Here is an 18,721-nt window from a genome sequence, read left to right on the forward strand (position 1 = left end):
TAGTTACACGGAATGACAACAATGCGTGAAGTATGACATGGTACGATATCAAAATTGTGCTGCGGCGGACATAATGATTGAAAGGAATAAACCCCTACCGTGCCTTTGTGGCTTCTGTACAACATATCTTCTGTCTGAATATCCATTATGTTCATGCTAGCACTGGCGATTGAAGTGACTTGGTCATTATACTATTCTGTCTTTGAATTAGAGGAGCGCGGAGCACTAAGTAACGCAGGGCAATTTGTAACACGGAGTTTTTATCAAGATGCACAAATCATGTTCTGCCCACTTCCATTAAACAAGGTCAAGAAGGCATGCTACAACATAGGCAAACGACTGAGTTTTCACTGACAACCATGACTTAATGTGGCTTATTATCAAGAAAGGACAAGCTCCCACGCGTCAGGGCCGAATCAGCTCTCTGGGGCAGGCTGACATTCGAAATAATGGTAGAATGTTGCCGATGCAACTGGCGCTCTCTCCAAACAGCCAATAAGACTATTAGGCTACTACCGGTATAATGTATCCCACAATTCAAGGTCGCAATGTACAAAAATAAATCATAAATATCGTTCTTTTATGATCTCCATTTCTATTCGAAACATTTATTTGTATAATTCTATCACCCATGTGACCTACAGTTGCTAAAGTAGCCTACTAGGCCTATTAATTTTCTTGTGGCATAATGTTGGGTTCAAATTTAAGTCCCACCGTCGTGCTGAAGTGTACCGCTGGCTATATATACAACCTGCTTTAAATGTGATCATCAATTACATACAAAACTCGCGAAAGCCTGTGTCGTGCAACGCATTATGAATAATTTCTTATATGACGCGCAGGAACCGCTACTTTGAACAGGGGGCCCCGTGCTGTAATATAGGGCCCCGAATACTTGAATAATCACTGCACTTGGAATTAATGTTATGGTGACGACGGGGCCCCTGAGAGTACGGGGCCCCGGGCAATTGCCCGACCTTACCCAGCGGTAGAACCGCCCCTGCACTACACACTCACACACGCGCACACACAGACCCTCTCCTCACCTTCATGCAGAGCACCGTCTTGGTGTGTCCCTGTAGCGTGCGCAGCAGCAGTCCGTTCTTGGCGTCGCGCACGCTGATGCTGCTGTCGTAGGAGCCCACCAATAGGATGCGGCGCGCGCCCTCCTGAGCCGTCGCCAGGCAACTCACCGCACGCGGCCCGTGGCACTCAAACACGTCCAGCTGACGATTGGTCTGCCGGGGGGGGGGGGGGGGGAGAGACAAGACAAAGACAAGAGTAAACACTCAGATCTCTACTACTACTACTACTACTACAGTAATAATAATACATTTATTTTGTATAGCGCTTTTCACGACACCCAAAGACGCTTTACAGATAGGCCGAGGCCATAAACAAATAACATACAAACACTCAAAGACATACAGAACTCAATATAAGTACAAAACAGGTACACAACAAAAATAGACGGTAGTGGAAAGTTTAAGTCCATGATGAATGGAACAGTCACGTTTGGTGGAGATGATAAGCAAACCCACGACAGGAGCAGCGATGGAAGGCCGTGGGGATCCGAAAATCCGTAGCGTCTACTACTCAAGCATATTACATCAACATTACAATATCAAAACTGTGATTAGGGGGTCTGTGTTCTCACCTTGAGGCTGAAGGTCACCACTGATCCGTTGGCCAGGCCCACAAACAGCACCTTCCAGCGGCTATGCAGACACAGCACCCGGTCGGGCAGGGACAACGTCTCCACACACTCGCGCGTCTATGACACAAGAAAGACACATCGTTAGCTTGTTCAATATCACACATGCAATACAGGGGCAGTTGATGCACACGCTCAAGCGTCTATAACACATAATATAACACACAGAGAGAAAAGAAAGACTTATCATTAGCAAGCCAACTGAGACAGTGCAAGGGAGGTATGTTTCATGGCTATCTGCTTTATTGCAATACAGTACACGGACAGCTGATCCAGTTTTTCACTATCAGCAAAGAGGGTGTTTTTTTCCTCACCTACAGGTGGATTTGTGTATCGCCTTGTCAGCAATTGATGATGTTTATGCAAGCAGCATAATAGGACGGTATTGATTGTTTAAGGCATGCATACCAATAGACAGGGCTAAGGACTTGTACTATGTCTATGGAGATGAGCCAGGAGAGGCTTCTATTTCTATGGAGAAGAGCCAAGAGAGGCTTCTATTTCTATGGAGAAGAGGCAGGGGAGGCGTCTATTTCTATGGAGAAGAGCCAAGAGAGGCTTCTATTTCTATGGAGAAGAGGCGGGAGAGGCTTCTATTTCTATGGAGAAGAGGCGGGAGAGGCTTCTATTTCTATGGAGAAGAGCCAAGAGAGGCTTCTATTTCTATGCAGAAGAGGCTTCTATTTCTATGCAGAAGAGGCTTCTATTTCTATGGAGAAGAGCCAGGAGAGGCTTCTATTTCTATGGAGAGCGTGTTACCCGGAGGCTGTAGCAGCGGACGGTCTGGTCGCTGGACCCCGAGTAGAGGCGGGGGGCCAGGCCGGGCCCAGACGACAGCAGGATGCAGTTCACCTTGGACGTGTGGCCCTCGAACACACTCACACACTCACGCGTCTGGAAGACAAAATCAACATACACATGCTGTAAGACGGTGATTCTTAAACTGTGGGCCTTGAAGGTATTCGTTGAGGTGGGCCTTGAAATCATTTTCTGAAAAATCCAAATAACATCTGTGTGTGTGTGTGTGTCTGTGGCTGTTGACTATCTATTTGAGTTGTATGGTTAAAGGTGGGGTTGCAGGTATGACATCACGTTGGGGGAACTAAGGTTCTACATAGACTCCTATGAGCCTATGAGTCATAATGGTACATTTTCTTAAAATTGTTAACCTGCAACCCCACCTTTAATTATATATATTATTGTAAATGTACTTACACTGAGGCGGAAAGCGCGTACGGTCTTGTCCCCGGAGCAGGTGTAGAGCAGGCCGTCGTGGATCTGCATGTCGTGCACGGCCTCCTGGTGGCCCTCGAACGCGCCCTCGCTGGGCTCCTGTCTCAGCGCCTCCACAGCTTCACACACAGCATCTGCAACACACAGCAGTCAAACATCATTAGTTTAACCCATTTTGTCCTAAGCCCTTTTTGGGAAAGGGTGCCCTCTTCCTATTAAATCCTAAATATCTCAGCCTCCGAAGCACATACAAACATGAAAACCTGTATATGTGTCTCCAGGACACAATGGGTTAACAGAGAGCAGGGCTCTGGATTAACTTTCTTCATCACTAGCCAGAATGCCTGGTAGATGTTTATCTTACTCGTCAAACACACACTTGCCAATAGTAGTAGATACATATTTTGTATTGCTAATGACAGTACAGTGCATTCCTTAGTTGATTTGTACAGTACATTTTTATTATACATTTGTATACATTTTTATTATTCATATATAGTCCCATATCTCTGACAGTGGCCAACCCCCAACCACCTTGCCTAACAGGTGTTCTGCAAGAAATACTGCAAGGTAGTTCACACCAAAGATCCTCGTGCAAAGCATGCTGGATTACTGGTCACAAAACATGTTGATTAATGAAATGGGTAGGAAGTACTGATCCATGTTTGCCCTTTTTAAAAGCCTATTGTGGCGCACACAGGTAGCGCGAAGAAATACTAAAAAAGTGACTACCGTATGTGGTGTGTCGCAGCTTTGCAGATCCAGGCAGTCACTGGGTGGACTGTTGGGTCCAAGTTACTGCTGATTGGTCTGGCACTCACCTGACCCCCTGTGTTGCTACGGTAATGCAGGACAGGGTCAACTGGAGTGCCACACAGACAAACCTCACACTAAGAATGCCACGATACCCTCTTATGTGACCGAAGACTGACATTGACAAGCATCCATGCCCAGGTAAAAACGTTGAAGTTCAGGGGTTGATCGTTTTTAAAGAAGAGAAACAACAACAACACAATGGGCAATGGGCGATGAAGTGTGCAGTGAGGTTACTAAAATGGCGTTTGTGGTGGAGTTATGGTGAGGTTGTATTGCACATTTATGACACAAGTGCTATCTTGTTACGCTCTAGGATCGTTGGTGTACCAAAGAGTAACATAATGTTTGCAATATCATTCCAAGCCACATGATAAAAAGCCACAACAAAATTTTCAAACAGTGGAACTTGTTTTAACTTCACCAGTATGCTTCCACTAGCATTTTTTTTCCCAAAAACATTTCAGTATGAGTAAATTCACAGCCAGGTTTATTTAAATTAAACTTTGAAGAGTAGTTTGGAATAAATAGGAATCGGACTATTATGTGCTGGTCAAGCTTCTCCATCAAGCCCCTGAGAGTCTGTCATGTCCTATAAATTATATTTAATACAACTTGTGATTTGAAAACATGATAGACCGTCTATGCCCACATAAAGCAGCACACACAGCTGCAATCCAATTCCTTCCAGAATGTTTTGCTCCCATCTTTGCTCATGAGCGTTTCTGTGCCCTATATACAGACATCAACGCACTAACGAAAGCGGTCAGATGTTGTCATTCAACAGGATCTTTCTGCCGCTCCCACCCATCCACCGCCCTCTCCGATTTACAGCCATCACAGTCTCGTTATCGGTTCCAAGAATACCTTGCCCATACACAGTCATCTGGGGACATGGCTGCGGAACTATTTTGGTTCCACGTCAAAGACTAATGATTCTAATTCTGTCTGGTGAAGATTCTCATTCTGAAGATTCTCATTCCGCTAGCTGGTTCCATGGCCGTCTGCATTTAGAAAAGTGTGGCAGCCAGCTGTAGCTTTCCTTCCAAGCTAGCTAGCTAGCCAGCTATGCATCCATCCATCCATCTATCGGGAGGGAGCTATAAAAACCTTCATCTGATAGGCACCTGTGAAAGGTCAGCATTTAACGTGGGGCACTCGTGTTATGCTGGACGTGGTGGTGCAGTACCTGAGGGTGGCGACATAACTTACCTGCCGAGCTTTTGCAAACCTTCCCGGTCAAGGCTGAAGAGTTCCTGAAACAAAAGAGGAGGGGAAAAAAGATCAGCACAAAACTTTTGCATTTGCTTTTGCAAAGCTACTACCTTACTTAGCCCTTTACAGGTTCTGAACTGGTTTGTGTAAGATGACCTCACATATTTTAAATAGTATCATGGTGGCACTCTGTAATCCAACTATGAGCTGTGCAAGATACACATCCAGGATGAGAGTGCACTGGACTAAATCTTTGTATAGATTTTAATAATTTAATTATTATTTGTTTTTTAGTTTTTTACTTTAATTACTTATGTTGCCTTTTGTGTTTGTTGTCCTGGTTTGTTTCTGATGTGTATAAACCCTATGTTGTATGTGGATTTGGACAAGTGTCTGACGAATAAACTGAACTGAACTGAACTGATATAAGCGCTTCAAACCAACAGGCACATGGCCCAGCCCCACATTTCTCACATGCACCACCTCGTCCCGTCCTTCCACATCCAGAGCGTCAGGTGACTTCAGTTTCCATTCAGGTATTACATTACAGTTCTCACGGGATGCCTCTGCTAATAGCACCATGTCAACGCTTAACTTAAACGTTCACACCGGTAAACAAACCTAAAATTGGCAACACTGACATTACCAGTATTCATGCTAGTGACCAAGTACTGCATTTTCAGATTTCGAAAGTTTTGGTGTGGGAAAAAAAACCCCTAAATCAAGACCACCTCTGCTTAAAGATGTTGGTCTACTTGATTTGCTAGACATGTTAGATTAGATCAGTGTCATTTTGTGTTCAAGGTTTAAAGGGACACTCTGTGAGATTTTTAGTTGTTTATTTCCAGAATTCATGCTGCCCATTCACTAATGTTACCTTTTTCATTAATACTTAACACCAGCATCAAATTCTAAGTATTCATTATGACTGGATTTTTTTTTTGGCACTTTTCATACATGAAAAGGGGGATCTTCTCCATGGTCCGCCATTTTGAATTTCCAAAAATAGCCGTTTTTAGCTGCAAAAATGACTGTACTTTGACCATAGTAGAAAATATCTGTTTATTATAGTAAACTTTCATGTAAGATCAAATTTAGCAATAGGCAGTCCAGTTTCAATGAGCAGCATAGTTGCAGTACCCTTTTCGACCATTTCCTGCACAGTGTCCCTTTAAGGTTTCCAACTTTGGTCTGAATGTAACAATTTTCAACGTCACAAATTACTGTCATTTCAAAAGCACCCTTTACTGCCTGCATCACCGGATTTGAGACTTACTCGTCAGTCTTGACGGTGATGCCAGCCTTGGGCATCTCGCTGGTGGAGGTCACTTCGTCGCAGGCCACCTGGCGCAGCTCCTCTTTGGCGCCGCCGTCCTCCCGCACCACCAGCTCCGACAGCGGCTGGGGCTCCGTCTCCGTCTTGGCCGAGGGCCCCACCTCCATGTTCATGTCCTCCTCCTCGGGCTCGGGCTCTGGCTCCGATATGTCTATGCTGATGACCTGTTTATGAATTTATTTATTTATTTACTGAGAGGCTTAGGTAACAGTTTAAGCCATAGCCATTACAATTTTGGTGACAGTAAGGTTCTAACAGTATGTATTTGTTTATTTATTTGTGGTTTATTTGTCAGGGACAATGAAGTGCACACAATTAAAATCCTAATGACATGGCAAGGCTGTGACAAAACGTGTATACTACGTGCGGGTCATTTCACGTGAAATTAGACATTTCGGGGGTTCGAACTGACAGATCTCATTTAAACTTCAGGCGGGGTCAAACTACACGACTATCAGCCCTATTCTCGACTGAAACCCGCCCTCACAACAATCAGAGGAATGTTAACCCTCCAGTACCATTGTAAGCGATTGTTGGGTAGGTTTTCTTCATCATGTGCTTTCTAAGATTCTAATTTTGATGGCTCAAAGAGTTGTCAACCGCAAATAGATATCAAACACTGTTTGATGATTTACAACTCCAATGGAGTGTCGGGTATTGCCTGTGTTTGGGAACTTAGATAAGATTGACAGTTGAAAGTTTGAGCCCAACTTTAGTGTGCGTTTTAGTGGTATATGATAGAACCCCAGAACATTCATCCTTCATCATGTCAGTCAATTTAAGTCACACAGAGATGATTTTGCTGTTGTTTGAAAGCTCTACAAATTACATACAAACAGTATACCGTACTTGTTGCATAATATACACATATAGCTTCATGTATCACAATAAATACTTCCATAAAACATCAAAATATGCAACTGCATGGGGCCGAAAAACATGCTTCATATAAAGCAGTGATTCTCAAACTATGGGCCGGGGCCCACTGGTGGGCCCTGAAGGTATTCCAAGTGGGCCTTGAAATCATTTTCCATAAAATAATAATCATATTTTGGTGTGTGTTGCTGTAGATTTATTTGAGTTTTATTCTTCATTGGGTCAGAGGTGGGCCCCGAACAAGGTTGGGAACCCCTGATAAAAAGTATTAAATTACCTCTGCGTCCACCGAGACCTGCTCCAGCTCCACCACCTCCAGCTCCGAGGACTCCGCCTCCGAGTCCCTCAGCTTCACCTGGAAGCAAGGCGGGGCTGGGGACGTGGAGGCCTCCATCGTCTCCACAGGCGCCTCCTCTTTCCCCTTCCCCTTCCCCTTCCCATCACTGCTGCTGCTGTTGTGCTCGTCATTCTCCTTCTCCACCTCTTCCTCATCCTGCTGCTCCTCCTCTTGTTCTTTTTCGTCTTTCGCGTCGTCTACGTCGGCATCGGGGGCGGCAGGTGGTGTGGACGTGCTGACGTGTGAGCCGCCACTGGCCCGGCGCCGGGGCCTCAGTTTCCGCATCAGCATGCGCGAGGCCTCCAGGTCTGCGTCCGACTCGGTGTCGCTCTGCTCGGCGGCCGGCTGCTGGGGGCTGGAGCCCTGGGCCTGGCGCAGCATGCGCTTCTTCTTCAGCTTGCGCACCTTAAGCACAAAAGGCAAAGACCAAAGCTCAAGAGAGTCCTTGTGCACAAGCCCTCAGCAATGCAGGTGCAGGTGTGAGGCAGGAGAAGGTGAACAATGAACAAAATTCAAAAGACACCGCACACTGCTTACTCAGGGTTCCCACTCCTTTTTCATGAACAACAACACGCAGCACGCATGGAAGGGGGCAACGGCAGTTGGAAGACTGAGTAGGAGGGGGATGTGGGGGTCCTCCCCCAGAATGTTTTGTTTTTAAGATGCAATTTCCTGCATTCTAATCAATTTTAGGGTGTCAAATGCCAAATCCCATCTGACATGTCACTCCCTCAGATTTGTTATGTACTGTAACAAATTATTTCTATTATTTGGTTTCTTGAGTTTGACTTGACACAAATTTCAAGCATTTTCAAGCACTTCACCAAAAAGTTAAGCATTTTCACAACCTTGAAAACACATCATTGAAATTTAAGCATTTTCAAGGAATTCAAGCACGAGTGGGAACCCTGTTACTGTTCTTGATGAGGCAACTGGGCGAAACGCGTTGTTCGCTCCAAAAAATAAAGTAGGAAAAAGAACAGTAAGCAGTGTGCGGCGTCTTTTGAATTTTGTACAAAGACAATTACATTGACTTATCTGTGTAGTGTTTACTCTATATATTCATCTATTTTCATCTATATAGAACAACCTGGAACTTGAATTTCCCCTAGGGGACAAATTAAGTTTATATCTATCCATCTATCTACATACCTTCTTCACGGCCTTGGCCTGCTCCATGGGGCATGTGGTGGAGGTGGAGGCAATGGGGGCTATAAGCAGCGATGGCAGAGGCGGTGGCATCAGTGGGGGTGGTGCTGATGATGGAGGCTGGATAGGAGCCGTCTCCAACATACGAGAACTTTGGATAGGAGCCGTCTCCAACATACGAGAACTTTGGATAGGAGCCGTCTCCAGGATACGAGAGCTTTGGATGGGGGCCGTCTCCAGGATACGAGAGCTTTGGATGGGGGCCGTCTCCAACATACGAGAGCCTTGGAGGGGAGCTGTCTCCAGGATACGAGAGCTTCGGCGGCTAGAGGGGGCCGAGGTGCGAGGGCTGAGGTCGGCGGAGGATCGACGCAGCTCCGCCATCTCAACTGGGACGGGCTCAAAATTCAGGCCTGAGAAGCACAAAAGGAACAGACGACAGAACTTATGGTGCATTCTTTTGAAACTCGGCTGTCGGAAACCCCGTAATCTGCTTCGAGAAAGTGCAATAGAATGTGTACCCAAATCGGGGTACCGAAAACACAAACTCAAAGCAGCTCGGTGTACTCCGAGTTCGTTTGACATTGGTGTTTTCAGACATGAGTATTGTCCCCAACTGTTGCAATAGAACGCATTTACAACAGTTGTTGAAGAACAAACTTGGGTCTACCGACAGCCGAGTTTGAAAAGAATGAGCCACATGAAACCATGCTGCTCATTCAAAGTCAATGGAGATCTTGTAGAGCAGCATTGTACTAAGTATATGAAATACACCGTTCACAATAATTAAGGAATACTTGGTTTTCAGTAAAATGTCAGGATGAACGGGGAAAAAAATTACCTTTCACAAATCCTCATGCAACCTTGTGTTCAAGCATGGAGGCACAGTAGCTGATGTGAATTAATGTGATGAATACTGTAAATACTTTACAGTAATTCACTAATTTTTGAGAGAGAGAGAGAGAGAGAGAGAGAGAGAGAGAGAGAGAGAGAGAGAGAGAGAGAGAGAGAGAGAGAGAGAGAGAGAGAGAGAGAGAGAGAGATAGAAATGAACACAGAAATAAACTCTGGCCCCCCTGAGTGGTACCTGAGTAGTTAGCGGTGTGTGCAGGCAGCTCGGGCGTGGTGCTGTGGAGGTGTGGAGCAGGGCTGTGTGCCGCCTCCGGTTCCTGGTGAGCGCTGGTGCAGGGTGGGGACAGGGGCTCCTGCTTGACCACCACCAGCGAGGGCTGCAGCGGGCTGGTGGCGGTGGCGGTGGTGGAGGGGGTGGGCTGGGTGGGGGAGAGGGGAGAGGGGGGAGCGGCACGCCTTGGCCAGGTTTCGGGAAAGAAGGAGGAGAATGAGGAGGAGGCAGCTGTGGCCGCAGCGGAGGTCTCTTCAGCGCCCGCTCGTCGAGTAGAGCTTGTGTGAAGGTCATCTACAGAAATCAACAGGAGGTTGAATGTTGATTTTTTCTTTAGATACCGCATTGTAAGTAAAACAGTCGATATTGTTGACCAATTACCACCTGGTTTTGTTTTTTTAGTTAATGAACAAAGCAGGAACATAGATATCAACAGGCATACCCACCTTTCATGCCTTTGAGAAGTTCAATGCGTTTCGACCTCAGTGTGCTCATCTCCATTGTAACCTGAAAGTAGCATCATTATATTTAGTCAGATTTATGCAGCAATGGTTAATCTTTTAAATCCAGAGGACTCCTTCAATTCTCTTCTGAGTTCTGACTAATCAAGTATTCCCATTCCATCACTACCATTTCAGCCAAACAAAAAATGGCGAACCAAACACCACTCGGGAGTGTCAGCACAACATGCAGACATAGAGCTTTTCCAAAATGCTAATTCCATTCAACTCCATTCAAATATAATTCAGACTTTTAAATCTGATTTTAAGATGGGATCAAGAAAATTGGAAGTCTGATAATATTATCTGATATTTCTATAACAAATTAACCATTAAAACACTGATATGAACTCGACAAATAAATAATATTTTATATATTCTGAAATATTTTTGTGGTATATGTGGTGTTTTGGAAAAAAAAGGATAATCATATGGAGCGGAGGAGCCCATCATCTTCTGGGCTGCGTACCTGCTGTTTGAGCACCAGGAGGCGCTGCACCTCCATGTAAGCGGCCTGCAGGGTGGCGCGGGCCTGCACCAGGCTCTGGTCCACCGCCTGCAGGGAGCCGCTCAGCTCCTCCTCCTTCAGGGACACGGCCAGCAGCTGGTCCACATGAGAGCGCTCTGTGGAGAAAGAACATGCGTTACGATAAAATATTACACGGTGCACCTTTAAAGGGACACTGTGCAGGGAATGGTCAAAAAAGGTACTGCAACTATGCTGCTCATTGAAACTGGGCTGCCAAATTTGATCTTTACATGAAAGTGATGATGAACTAATAAAAAACTATTTTCTAGTATGGTCCAAGTACAGTCATTTTTGCAGCTAAAAATTGCTATTTTTTCAAATTCAAAATGGCGGACCATGGAGAAGATCCCCTTTTCATGTATGGAACATTTTTCCAGTCATAATGAATACTTAGAATTTGATGCTGGTGGTAAGTATTCATGAAAAAGGTAACATTAGTGAATGGGCAGCATGAATTACGGAAATAAACAACTAAAAATCTCACACAGTGTCCCTTTAAAGTGATACTGTCCCATTTTTGGAAATAAACTTATTGTACACCTCTCCTTGTGTTAAATGATTGAGTATTACCTTTCTCCTGTACATTCAATCGTTCTCCGAGTATGGCAGTGCAAATGTACCTCCATGCTAGCAATTACGCTTAACTGGTGTCATAGGACTCAATGTTAACTGACAGCTTAGAGGTAAAATTTGCACTGCCATACTCAGAGAACGCTTGCATTTGCTATAAGGTCAACTGATAGCTTTAACAAAAACACAATATACAGTGGTGCAATAAAAAAAGAAGAGATGAGAGCAACTGACCTTTCTTGCACTTCAGTTTTCTTCTTTTATTCTGCCGTTCGGCAAATGGAATTTCTGCAGTGGGAACCTCCTATTTAGAAGAAAAGAAAAAAAAATGTTCATACTGACATTCGATTTGCAGCAGCTTAACTGCTAACAACCTTTTTACAACTCATGAGTTACCTTTTAACTTTCTTTTACAACTTATGTGTGCTCTTTGTAACCATACTTCATCATGCAATCATGTAAACAAAAATGTACATCTTAATCTTGCACCCTGTTCAGCAGGCCTGAGCAGGGATTGCACTTGTGTAGTTTTTATCTGCCATGTATTTATTGATTGTACCCCTTGCTGATTTGGCACTTATCCTATGCTACAGGAATGCTATGGGATAGACTGGGACTGCTGATGATTGATGATGGTTTAATATCTGTCTATGCCCAATGTCCTTGTCCATGTCCATGTCAATTTTTGTCATGTTTTTGGTACAAGGTGTGTCTTAGGGTAAATGTTGAAGGGGGGTGGGTTGGGGAGGGATCTGTTGTATGTATTGACTGTCCTCAATGCGCCACCTACTAGAAGAAATTTCCCCCATGGGGAATAATAAAGACACTACTACTACTACTACTACTTATGCCACTCACCCCTGCGGCTCTTCTCTTCTTGCCTCCAGTGTGGCTCTCAGTCTCAGCCCCCGATACGCAGCTGCTGTCCCCCTCTAAATACTCTCGAGCGTGGGCTGCTGCTGCTGCCGCAGTGCTGCCTTCCTCCGAGGCCTGGCCCAGCCTGGAGCGTGCAGAAGGCTCCTGAAAACTCGGTCCTCCTGGGCCGTCCTTGGGTCTTGCATCTCGCGACCCGCTGCTGCTGGGCCCGCTAGCCTCCGGGTCTGCGCCTTTGCCGTGCGGCCCGGAAAACAGAGACAGGTTGGGGATGGGAGGGCGCTCGGGAGCCAAGCTGCTCTCTGATAGGCTGCGTTTGCGTGAGGAGGGCGGGGTGAAGGCGACCAGTAGGGAGTCCCACTGGTAGCCTTCGCACAGGGGCTCGTCTTCCTGGGCGGCTGTCTCCTGGTCGCGGGACACCATCTCGATGCCAAACCTGGCCAACCAAAAACAACAGGGAGTTGAGTATATCTCCATAATACTGAAATTTGTTTCAGGAGGATTTGTTTGTTTGAATGTAAAAAACATATGAAACGAGATAAACCTCTAGACCAGGGATGTCAAACTCAGGTCCGGGGGGCAAATTTGGCCAGCGGAGCCATTTTATTTGGCCCGCCAGATCATTTCAAATGTGTATTAGTTAGCCCACATACACCATTAATATATGAAAATATGACAACATTTTGTGCATCACAAGAATTATGAATGGTTCCAAACTGATGTAACAGCACATACTAGGTAACTAGCACATAGAATAGAAGTATACGATAGTATAAGTATAAATGGTGGCAATGTGTTATTTGTGTTGTATCAAGTATTAAGTGCGTGTAATGTATGCACTATATCAGTGCATTTTTGAATAAATATTGAATTCGGCCCGCATCTTCATCACAGACTTTTATTTCGGCCCTCTGTAAATTTGAGTTTGACATCCCTGCTCTAGACCATTCATTTCAGTTCAGGGGACACATACGGCCTATTTGACATCAAAAGGCCCGGACCAGCAACGGAATCGCGTAATGTCGCAAATATCGGCTTCATGTTGGAATCGCATTGCTAGTCAATCATTTTGAGGTGGGCGGCAGTGGGAAAATCAGGAGCATTGACTGTAAATGGCGACCAAAAGAGACATCTGTTCTAAAGTATTAAAACCTGAAAGCTCAGACAACTGCAGTTTTGTAATGGGCTAGAGATTTACGTCTTATTTTGATATTAAGGGTTTTTTTCCTCTCTGCAAGACTATGGCTGAATTGAACCATCTGGCTTGCCGCATCCGGACCCCAGGCCTTATGTTTGACAGCCCTAGTGTAGACCATTAAGGCCTATACAACAGAAAATAACAAAAAGGTCCAAAACTGGTACTCATATGGCTCTGAATAATCTCTCTGTTCAAACAAACGCATATGGATTGGAAGGTTTGGAGCAGCCTTCACTGTGGAGGGCAGAACCCCAAAGCCTGTGTAGCTAATAAAAGAGGTCTATACATAGTGCAGCCTCTCTCCTGTTTTCAACTCTGCTCAAAAAGAGCCCCTTCAAAAGTGTAGTTGGGGGTTGCGGTGCCACATCATGCTAATGCACCATAAACGGCCACCTAGGTCTTGAGTGTCCAGCCTGGGTCATTTCCAAACCATAACCAGGCTCTCTAAAACTCTCTTCTTTGTCGCAATCTTCACTTTCTGATCAATAAAATCACGAAAATCCCTAAGGAATTCCGCACACCGGCTCCGACAAAGTGCTGAGCACTGCTCCGCAAAAATTCCGATTCCATTGTTTTCAATAGAACCCCGCACACTGGCGCCCATGTCCGCGGGCATTCGCGGATGTCAGATAGCGATTAGGGACACGTTCTATTTTGTTGGCGGCACCCATTGACTATCAATGCTATGTTCGTGTGAAATGGGGTTTGGGGGTACGAAAATGTCGGAAGTTTGATACTAAAGAATTCCCCATAATACGATGCGATTCGATTCGATTTTTTTTAATTACTTTTCCACTACTATGGTGTTATGAAGCTAGGGCATTGCACAGGGGCCAGCGATTCGATTCCTTTCGATACTTCAGAATGGCCCACGATACGATGCGATTCGATTAAATCGCCGGCCGATACTTCGATGCATCGATACATTTCGATTTTAATTTACACCCCTAAAAACTAATAATAATAATTTACCTGGGCTGTCCTTTGCCTTTCTCCTGCTTCTTGCGGCTGACGTCCTGGTACACCTGGTCCCAGTTGACGTTGCGTCTGGACCCCGTTGAGCTGATCAGGTCCCTCACGATGGGCTTCAGGGCGACCGAGTCCTTCTCCGTCCCTTCCCCGGCCTTTCGCGTGCCACTGACGTTGCGTATGCGCCGCGCATTGTTCAGGTTGGGCTCGTGCCCCGGCCCGGCCTTGCCTTTGGTGGTGATGATGTGTCGGCCCAAGTCCCTCTTCAGCGAGGCGGGCAACGGCGATGACTTGCCAGCTTCACTAGAGCTGCTGGAGCCTGCTGCTGCTGCAGCGGCTACTGTGTCGGTGGCGGCATTGTCACACGTTTCCTGGGCACTCATCGCGTCCGCTTTCTGGGTGTTGTTGCCGTCGGAGCTGAAACCCTCGTCCGCGCCGAGCTGAGCGGCAGCCTCGTTGTCTTCCTCGTCCTCTTGCAAGTGAGCCGTCGAGGTGCTGACTTGAACCGACTGCAGTGACGGGCTCTCGGTCTGGCTGGAGGCATAGCGGGTTGTGCTGCGAAGGTCAAGCGAAGGTCTATCAGTGGTGGAATCTCTCTCGGAGCCGGAGCCGGAGCCGACACCGACACTGACACCACGAACCTCCATCAGATTGCCGGAACTTTTCCTGCGGTCACGGTTGTCACGGTTGTCGCGGTTGCGGTTGGCTCTGACTTTCCGGAACGTCGTTGCTGACTCGTGAGGCTCCTCAATGTGCAGTGCTGCAGCTGCCACCACTGGCTCAGTGGTGGCTGTGGAGGTGTCCGTGGTGCTCTGGCGTCTCTCTTCAGATCTGCAGGGAGCAGCCGCGGCTGCTGCTGTTGCTGTTGCTGCTGCTGCGGAGCTCCTGTTGTCCAGGAGGGTCTCCTTGGCTCTCCTCAGCATGTCCGAGAGCATGCGCTCTTGCTCCACCGCGGACGCAGAAATGGAGGCCAGGGTGGAGGCAGAGTTCCTGGAGGCGAATCTAGACATTCCCAATGACTGCTGATGCTGATGCTGCGGCTGCGGCTGCTTGGACATCCGGAGGTTGACTGAGTCCTGGCTGGCCGCCCGGCTGAGGTGCGATCGGTAAGGAGCCGGGGAAGTCACGGGCGTCTTTTCCTTGTGGTGCTCTGGCGTGCTCTTGTCATTCTTCTTGTTGCTGCTGCCGTTGCTGCTGCTGTTGTTGCTGTGGGAAGCTAGGGGTCTACCTGGACTGTCATTGCTGGTGCTGCTGCCCCTGCTTTGGCTGGAGCCGAGTTTGGACTTAAGGTAGTCTCGATCCCCGAGGAGGTCCGAGGAGAAGCGTCTGTGCTGCTGCTGCTGACCTCCTCCTGTCCAGTCTAGGAGCCCTCTGCCACCACCGCCGCCGCCGCCGCTGGGGACCTGGTCGTTTTCTGCGAGGGTGCTCTGACCATCTGCTAACGTCTGGTCGTTGACTTTAGACGGGGGGTATGGGGCCCAGCGATACAGCTTGTCCAGCTTCGGGACGGCAGCAGAAGATCCCTTGTTTCCCCGATCCCGTTCTGCGCTTGAGCTTTCCCTGCTCTTGTGACCTTTCTTTGGGTGATCCTGCCCGGGCCCGTGCTTCTGGTTGTTCTTCCCTGACGAAGGCTGCGTCAGTTTCGTCTGGCTAAACGACTTGGGGAATTTGCTGGAGCAGTCAGGCTGCTGCTGCTGCTGCTGCTGCTGCTGCTGCTGCTCCATGCTGTCTGTAGTAGGCTGCTTGGACGTCTGCCATGGTGCAAGGTTGTCTCTGCTGCCGCCCTCATACCTGCCGCCTCCTCCTCCTCCTCCTCTTCCCCCTCTGAGATGCCCAGGTCCTCCCCTGACGTCAATCTGCCATCCACCGTGCTGGTTTCCTCCCCCACCACCGCCGCCACCGCCACCGTCTGCTCTGCTCCAAGTCTGGAAGTTGGGTGGCACTTCCGCGTGCCAGGTGGCACTCTTGTTCATCCTGCCTGGGTGCTGCTGCTGCTGATTCTGATTCTGATGGTGGTGGTCGTTGCCCTTATACTCGCCCAGTATACTGCCGCCGCCTATGGGAAGTTTTTGCCAGCCCGTCACGTCTGACCCGCCCCCCGTCGCGCCCCACCAAAGTAAAGGGGGAGAGGGCAGGGGCAGGGTCAGGTCGGAAGCGAAGTCCCATGATGCCCGGTTCTGGCGGAGCCACGGCTTGGTTCCGAAACGCATCTGCTGCTGCCGTCGTTGTTGCTCTTCCTGCCGTTTCCTCCTTTCTTCTTCTTCTTCGCGTAGTCGTCTTTCCTCTTCTTCTTCGCGTTTCCGCTTTTCCTCTTCTTCGCGTTCACGCTTGGCCGCAGCTTCCTGTATCCTGAGCGACAAAAAAAAAAGACATTGATAAACAAAGATGAAAAGGAATAATTAACAAAAACATTTGTGACATTCATAAAACCGATAAAATAATACCACAGTAGAGCTGTGCAATTTGGGGGAAAATATACCTCATGCTTTTCCCTCACAGATGCTAAAATTGTTGCTGAAGTAGCAGCTAGCATGTCATCCCATCAATTTAGCTTTAAAATGATCGACATGTCCCATGAGAAGAGAACTGCCTAAATTGCCATCTTGCAATGATGAGATGACTATTGGGAGATGGTTGATATATGGAAAGATCATACAAAAGCAGATATTGGAATAAGAATTGTAATTTAAAGGGACACTGTGTGAGATTTTTAGTTGTTTATTTCCAGAATTCATGCTGCCCATACACTAATGCTACCTTTTTCATGAATACTTACCACCAGCATCAAATTCTAAGTATTCATTATGACTGGAAAAATTGCACTTTTCATACATGAAAATGGGGATCTTCTCCATGGTCCGCCATTTTGAATTTCCAAAAATAGCCATTTTTAGCTGCAAAAATGACTGTACTTGGACCATACTAGAAAATATTTGTTTAATACTTAGTAAACTTTCATGTAAAGATCAAATTTGGCAATAGGCAGCCCAATTTCAATAAGCAGCATAGTTGCAGTACCTTTTTTGACCATTTCCTGCACAGTGTCCCTTTAATATACTTGCTCTACCCCTGGCAATGGGATAACTGGATTACCAATTTGGCCGCGATCTATAAATCCCACACAATATACTTGCATATTTATGCATTCATTTTCATCTACATGTGTTGTGTGTGTGTGTGTGTGTGTGTGTGTGTGTGTGTGTGTGTGTGTGTGTGTGTGTGTGTGTGTGTGTGTGTGTGTGTGTGTGTGCGTAATGTTCAGGTGCTGTGCTGGACTTTGTGTCTTCGTACATGAAGCCTTTCCCTAGAGAAGCGGATAATCTGATCTTGTGTTGGAGATGGCGCTAATGAGAGACTCGTGCCCCAGTGCCATGTTTAGCAAAGGGAAGAATTAAAAAAGTGGTAACACTTTACAATAACTACCCAAAAAAGCTTAATAAACACTTTATCAACATTTAATTATCATTAACATTTAGTGAAAGTGAAAGCGTGAAAGCCCATTGGGAAACTCCAACTCCCATTAACAAAGCATTTACAAATGTTTGTAAATGAGTAGGAACCAAACTACGACAGCAGATTGGAGTGAGAATTAACTTCTACTGTGTGTGTTTTGTGTGGTTTCATGCCTTCTGGTCTTTAGAGGATAAACTTCCAGGACCGATAAGACTGTGCTGTGTCTGTTGTGTTAACATAGTATGTCTTGCCCATTTATTAAAATTTGTAAACATTTTGTTGATAATTAGTTAATTATGTATACAGTGTTTATAAAGCTTTTTTTGGGTAGTAATTGTAAAGTGTTACCAAACAAGTGAACCGTGAGTGAGCCACTGGCTGCCAGCAAGACCAGAAGAGGGCTGTGAGGCCCTGCCGTGGCCTAACGGTGGGGCACTGGGTTACTACGCCGGCGACCCGGGTTCGATTCCGGCCCGGGTCATTTGCCAATCTCTCTCTCACACTCACTCCCTGTCTCCTTTCATACAGTCCTATCGAAATAAAGGCAAAAAAGCCCCTAAAAATATATATTTATAAAAAAAGAAAGAAAAAAAAGAAGAGGGCTGTGAGTGGGTGACCTCGTGGGTGTGAGGAGTGAAGGGCAAACTGGGACATGTCATGTGACGAGACAGGCGGCGCACGGCTGGCAGCTGCAACCAAACTTCTGTTTTCGACAATCACACCAACCTACCCGACCCTCCCCTCCCCCACCATCACCCAAATAGGCAAAAAAAAACCTTTCACTGCCAACTTTCACTCGTACCATGAATACAAAGTAAAAATGAAGCGCAGAA

The 18,721-nt window shown here is 46.6% G+C and overlaps 1 protein-coding gene across 1 annotated transcript in view; it reads right to left on the reverse strand.

The window, feature by feature from the left end:
- znf106a (zinc finger protein 106a) overlaps positions 1-18,721 on the reverse strand; it is a 41,537-nt gene that overhangs the window by 10,018 nt on the left and 12,798 nt on the right. Inside the window, exons 5-18 of the mRNA XM_063183716.1 lie at positions 14,439-16,784; positions 12,254-12,704; positions 11,630-11,699; positions 10,766-10,920; positions 10,243-10,303; positions 9,761-10,090; positions 8,677-9,086; positions 7,465-7,929; positions 6,252-6,475; positions 4,973-5,016; positions 2,930-3,081; positions 2,474-2,608; positions 1,658-1,774; positions 1,047-1,238 (exon numbers count right to left, since the gene is read on the reverse strand). Of these exons, the coding sequence (XP_063039786.1) occupies positions 1,047-1,238; positions 1,658-1,774; positions 2,474-2,608; positions 2,930-3,081; positions 4,973-5,016; positions 6,252-6,475; positions 7,465-7,929; positions 8,677-9,086; positions 9,761-10,090; positions 10,243-10,303; positions 10,766-10,920; positions 11,630-11,699; positions 12,254-12,704; positions 14,439-16,784 (5,152 nt within the window). The remainder of the gene's footprint in view (positions 1-1,046; positions 1,239-1,657; positions 1,775-2,473; positions 2,609-2,929; positions 3,082-4,972; positions 5,017-6,251; positions 6,476-7,464; positions 7,930-8,676; positions 9,087-9,760; positions 10,091-10,242; positions 10,304-10,765; positions 10,921-11,629; positions 11,700-12,253; positions 12,705-14,438; positions 16,785-18,721) is intronic.

Source organism: Engraulis encrasicolus, chromosome 19, assembly GCF_034702125.1.
Source record: "Engraulis encrasicolus isolate BLACKSEA-1 chromosome 19, IST_EnEncr_1.0, whole genome shotgun sequence".
Lineage (NCBI taxonomy): Eukaryota > Metazoa > Chordata > Actinopteri > Clupeiformes > Engraulidae > Engraulis > Engraulis encrasicolus.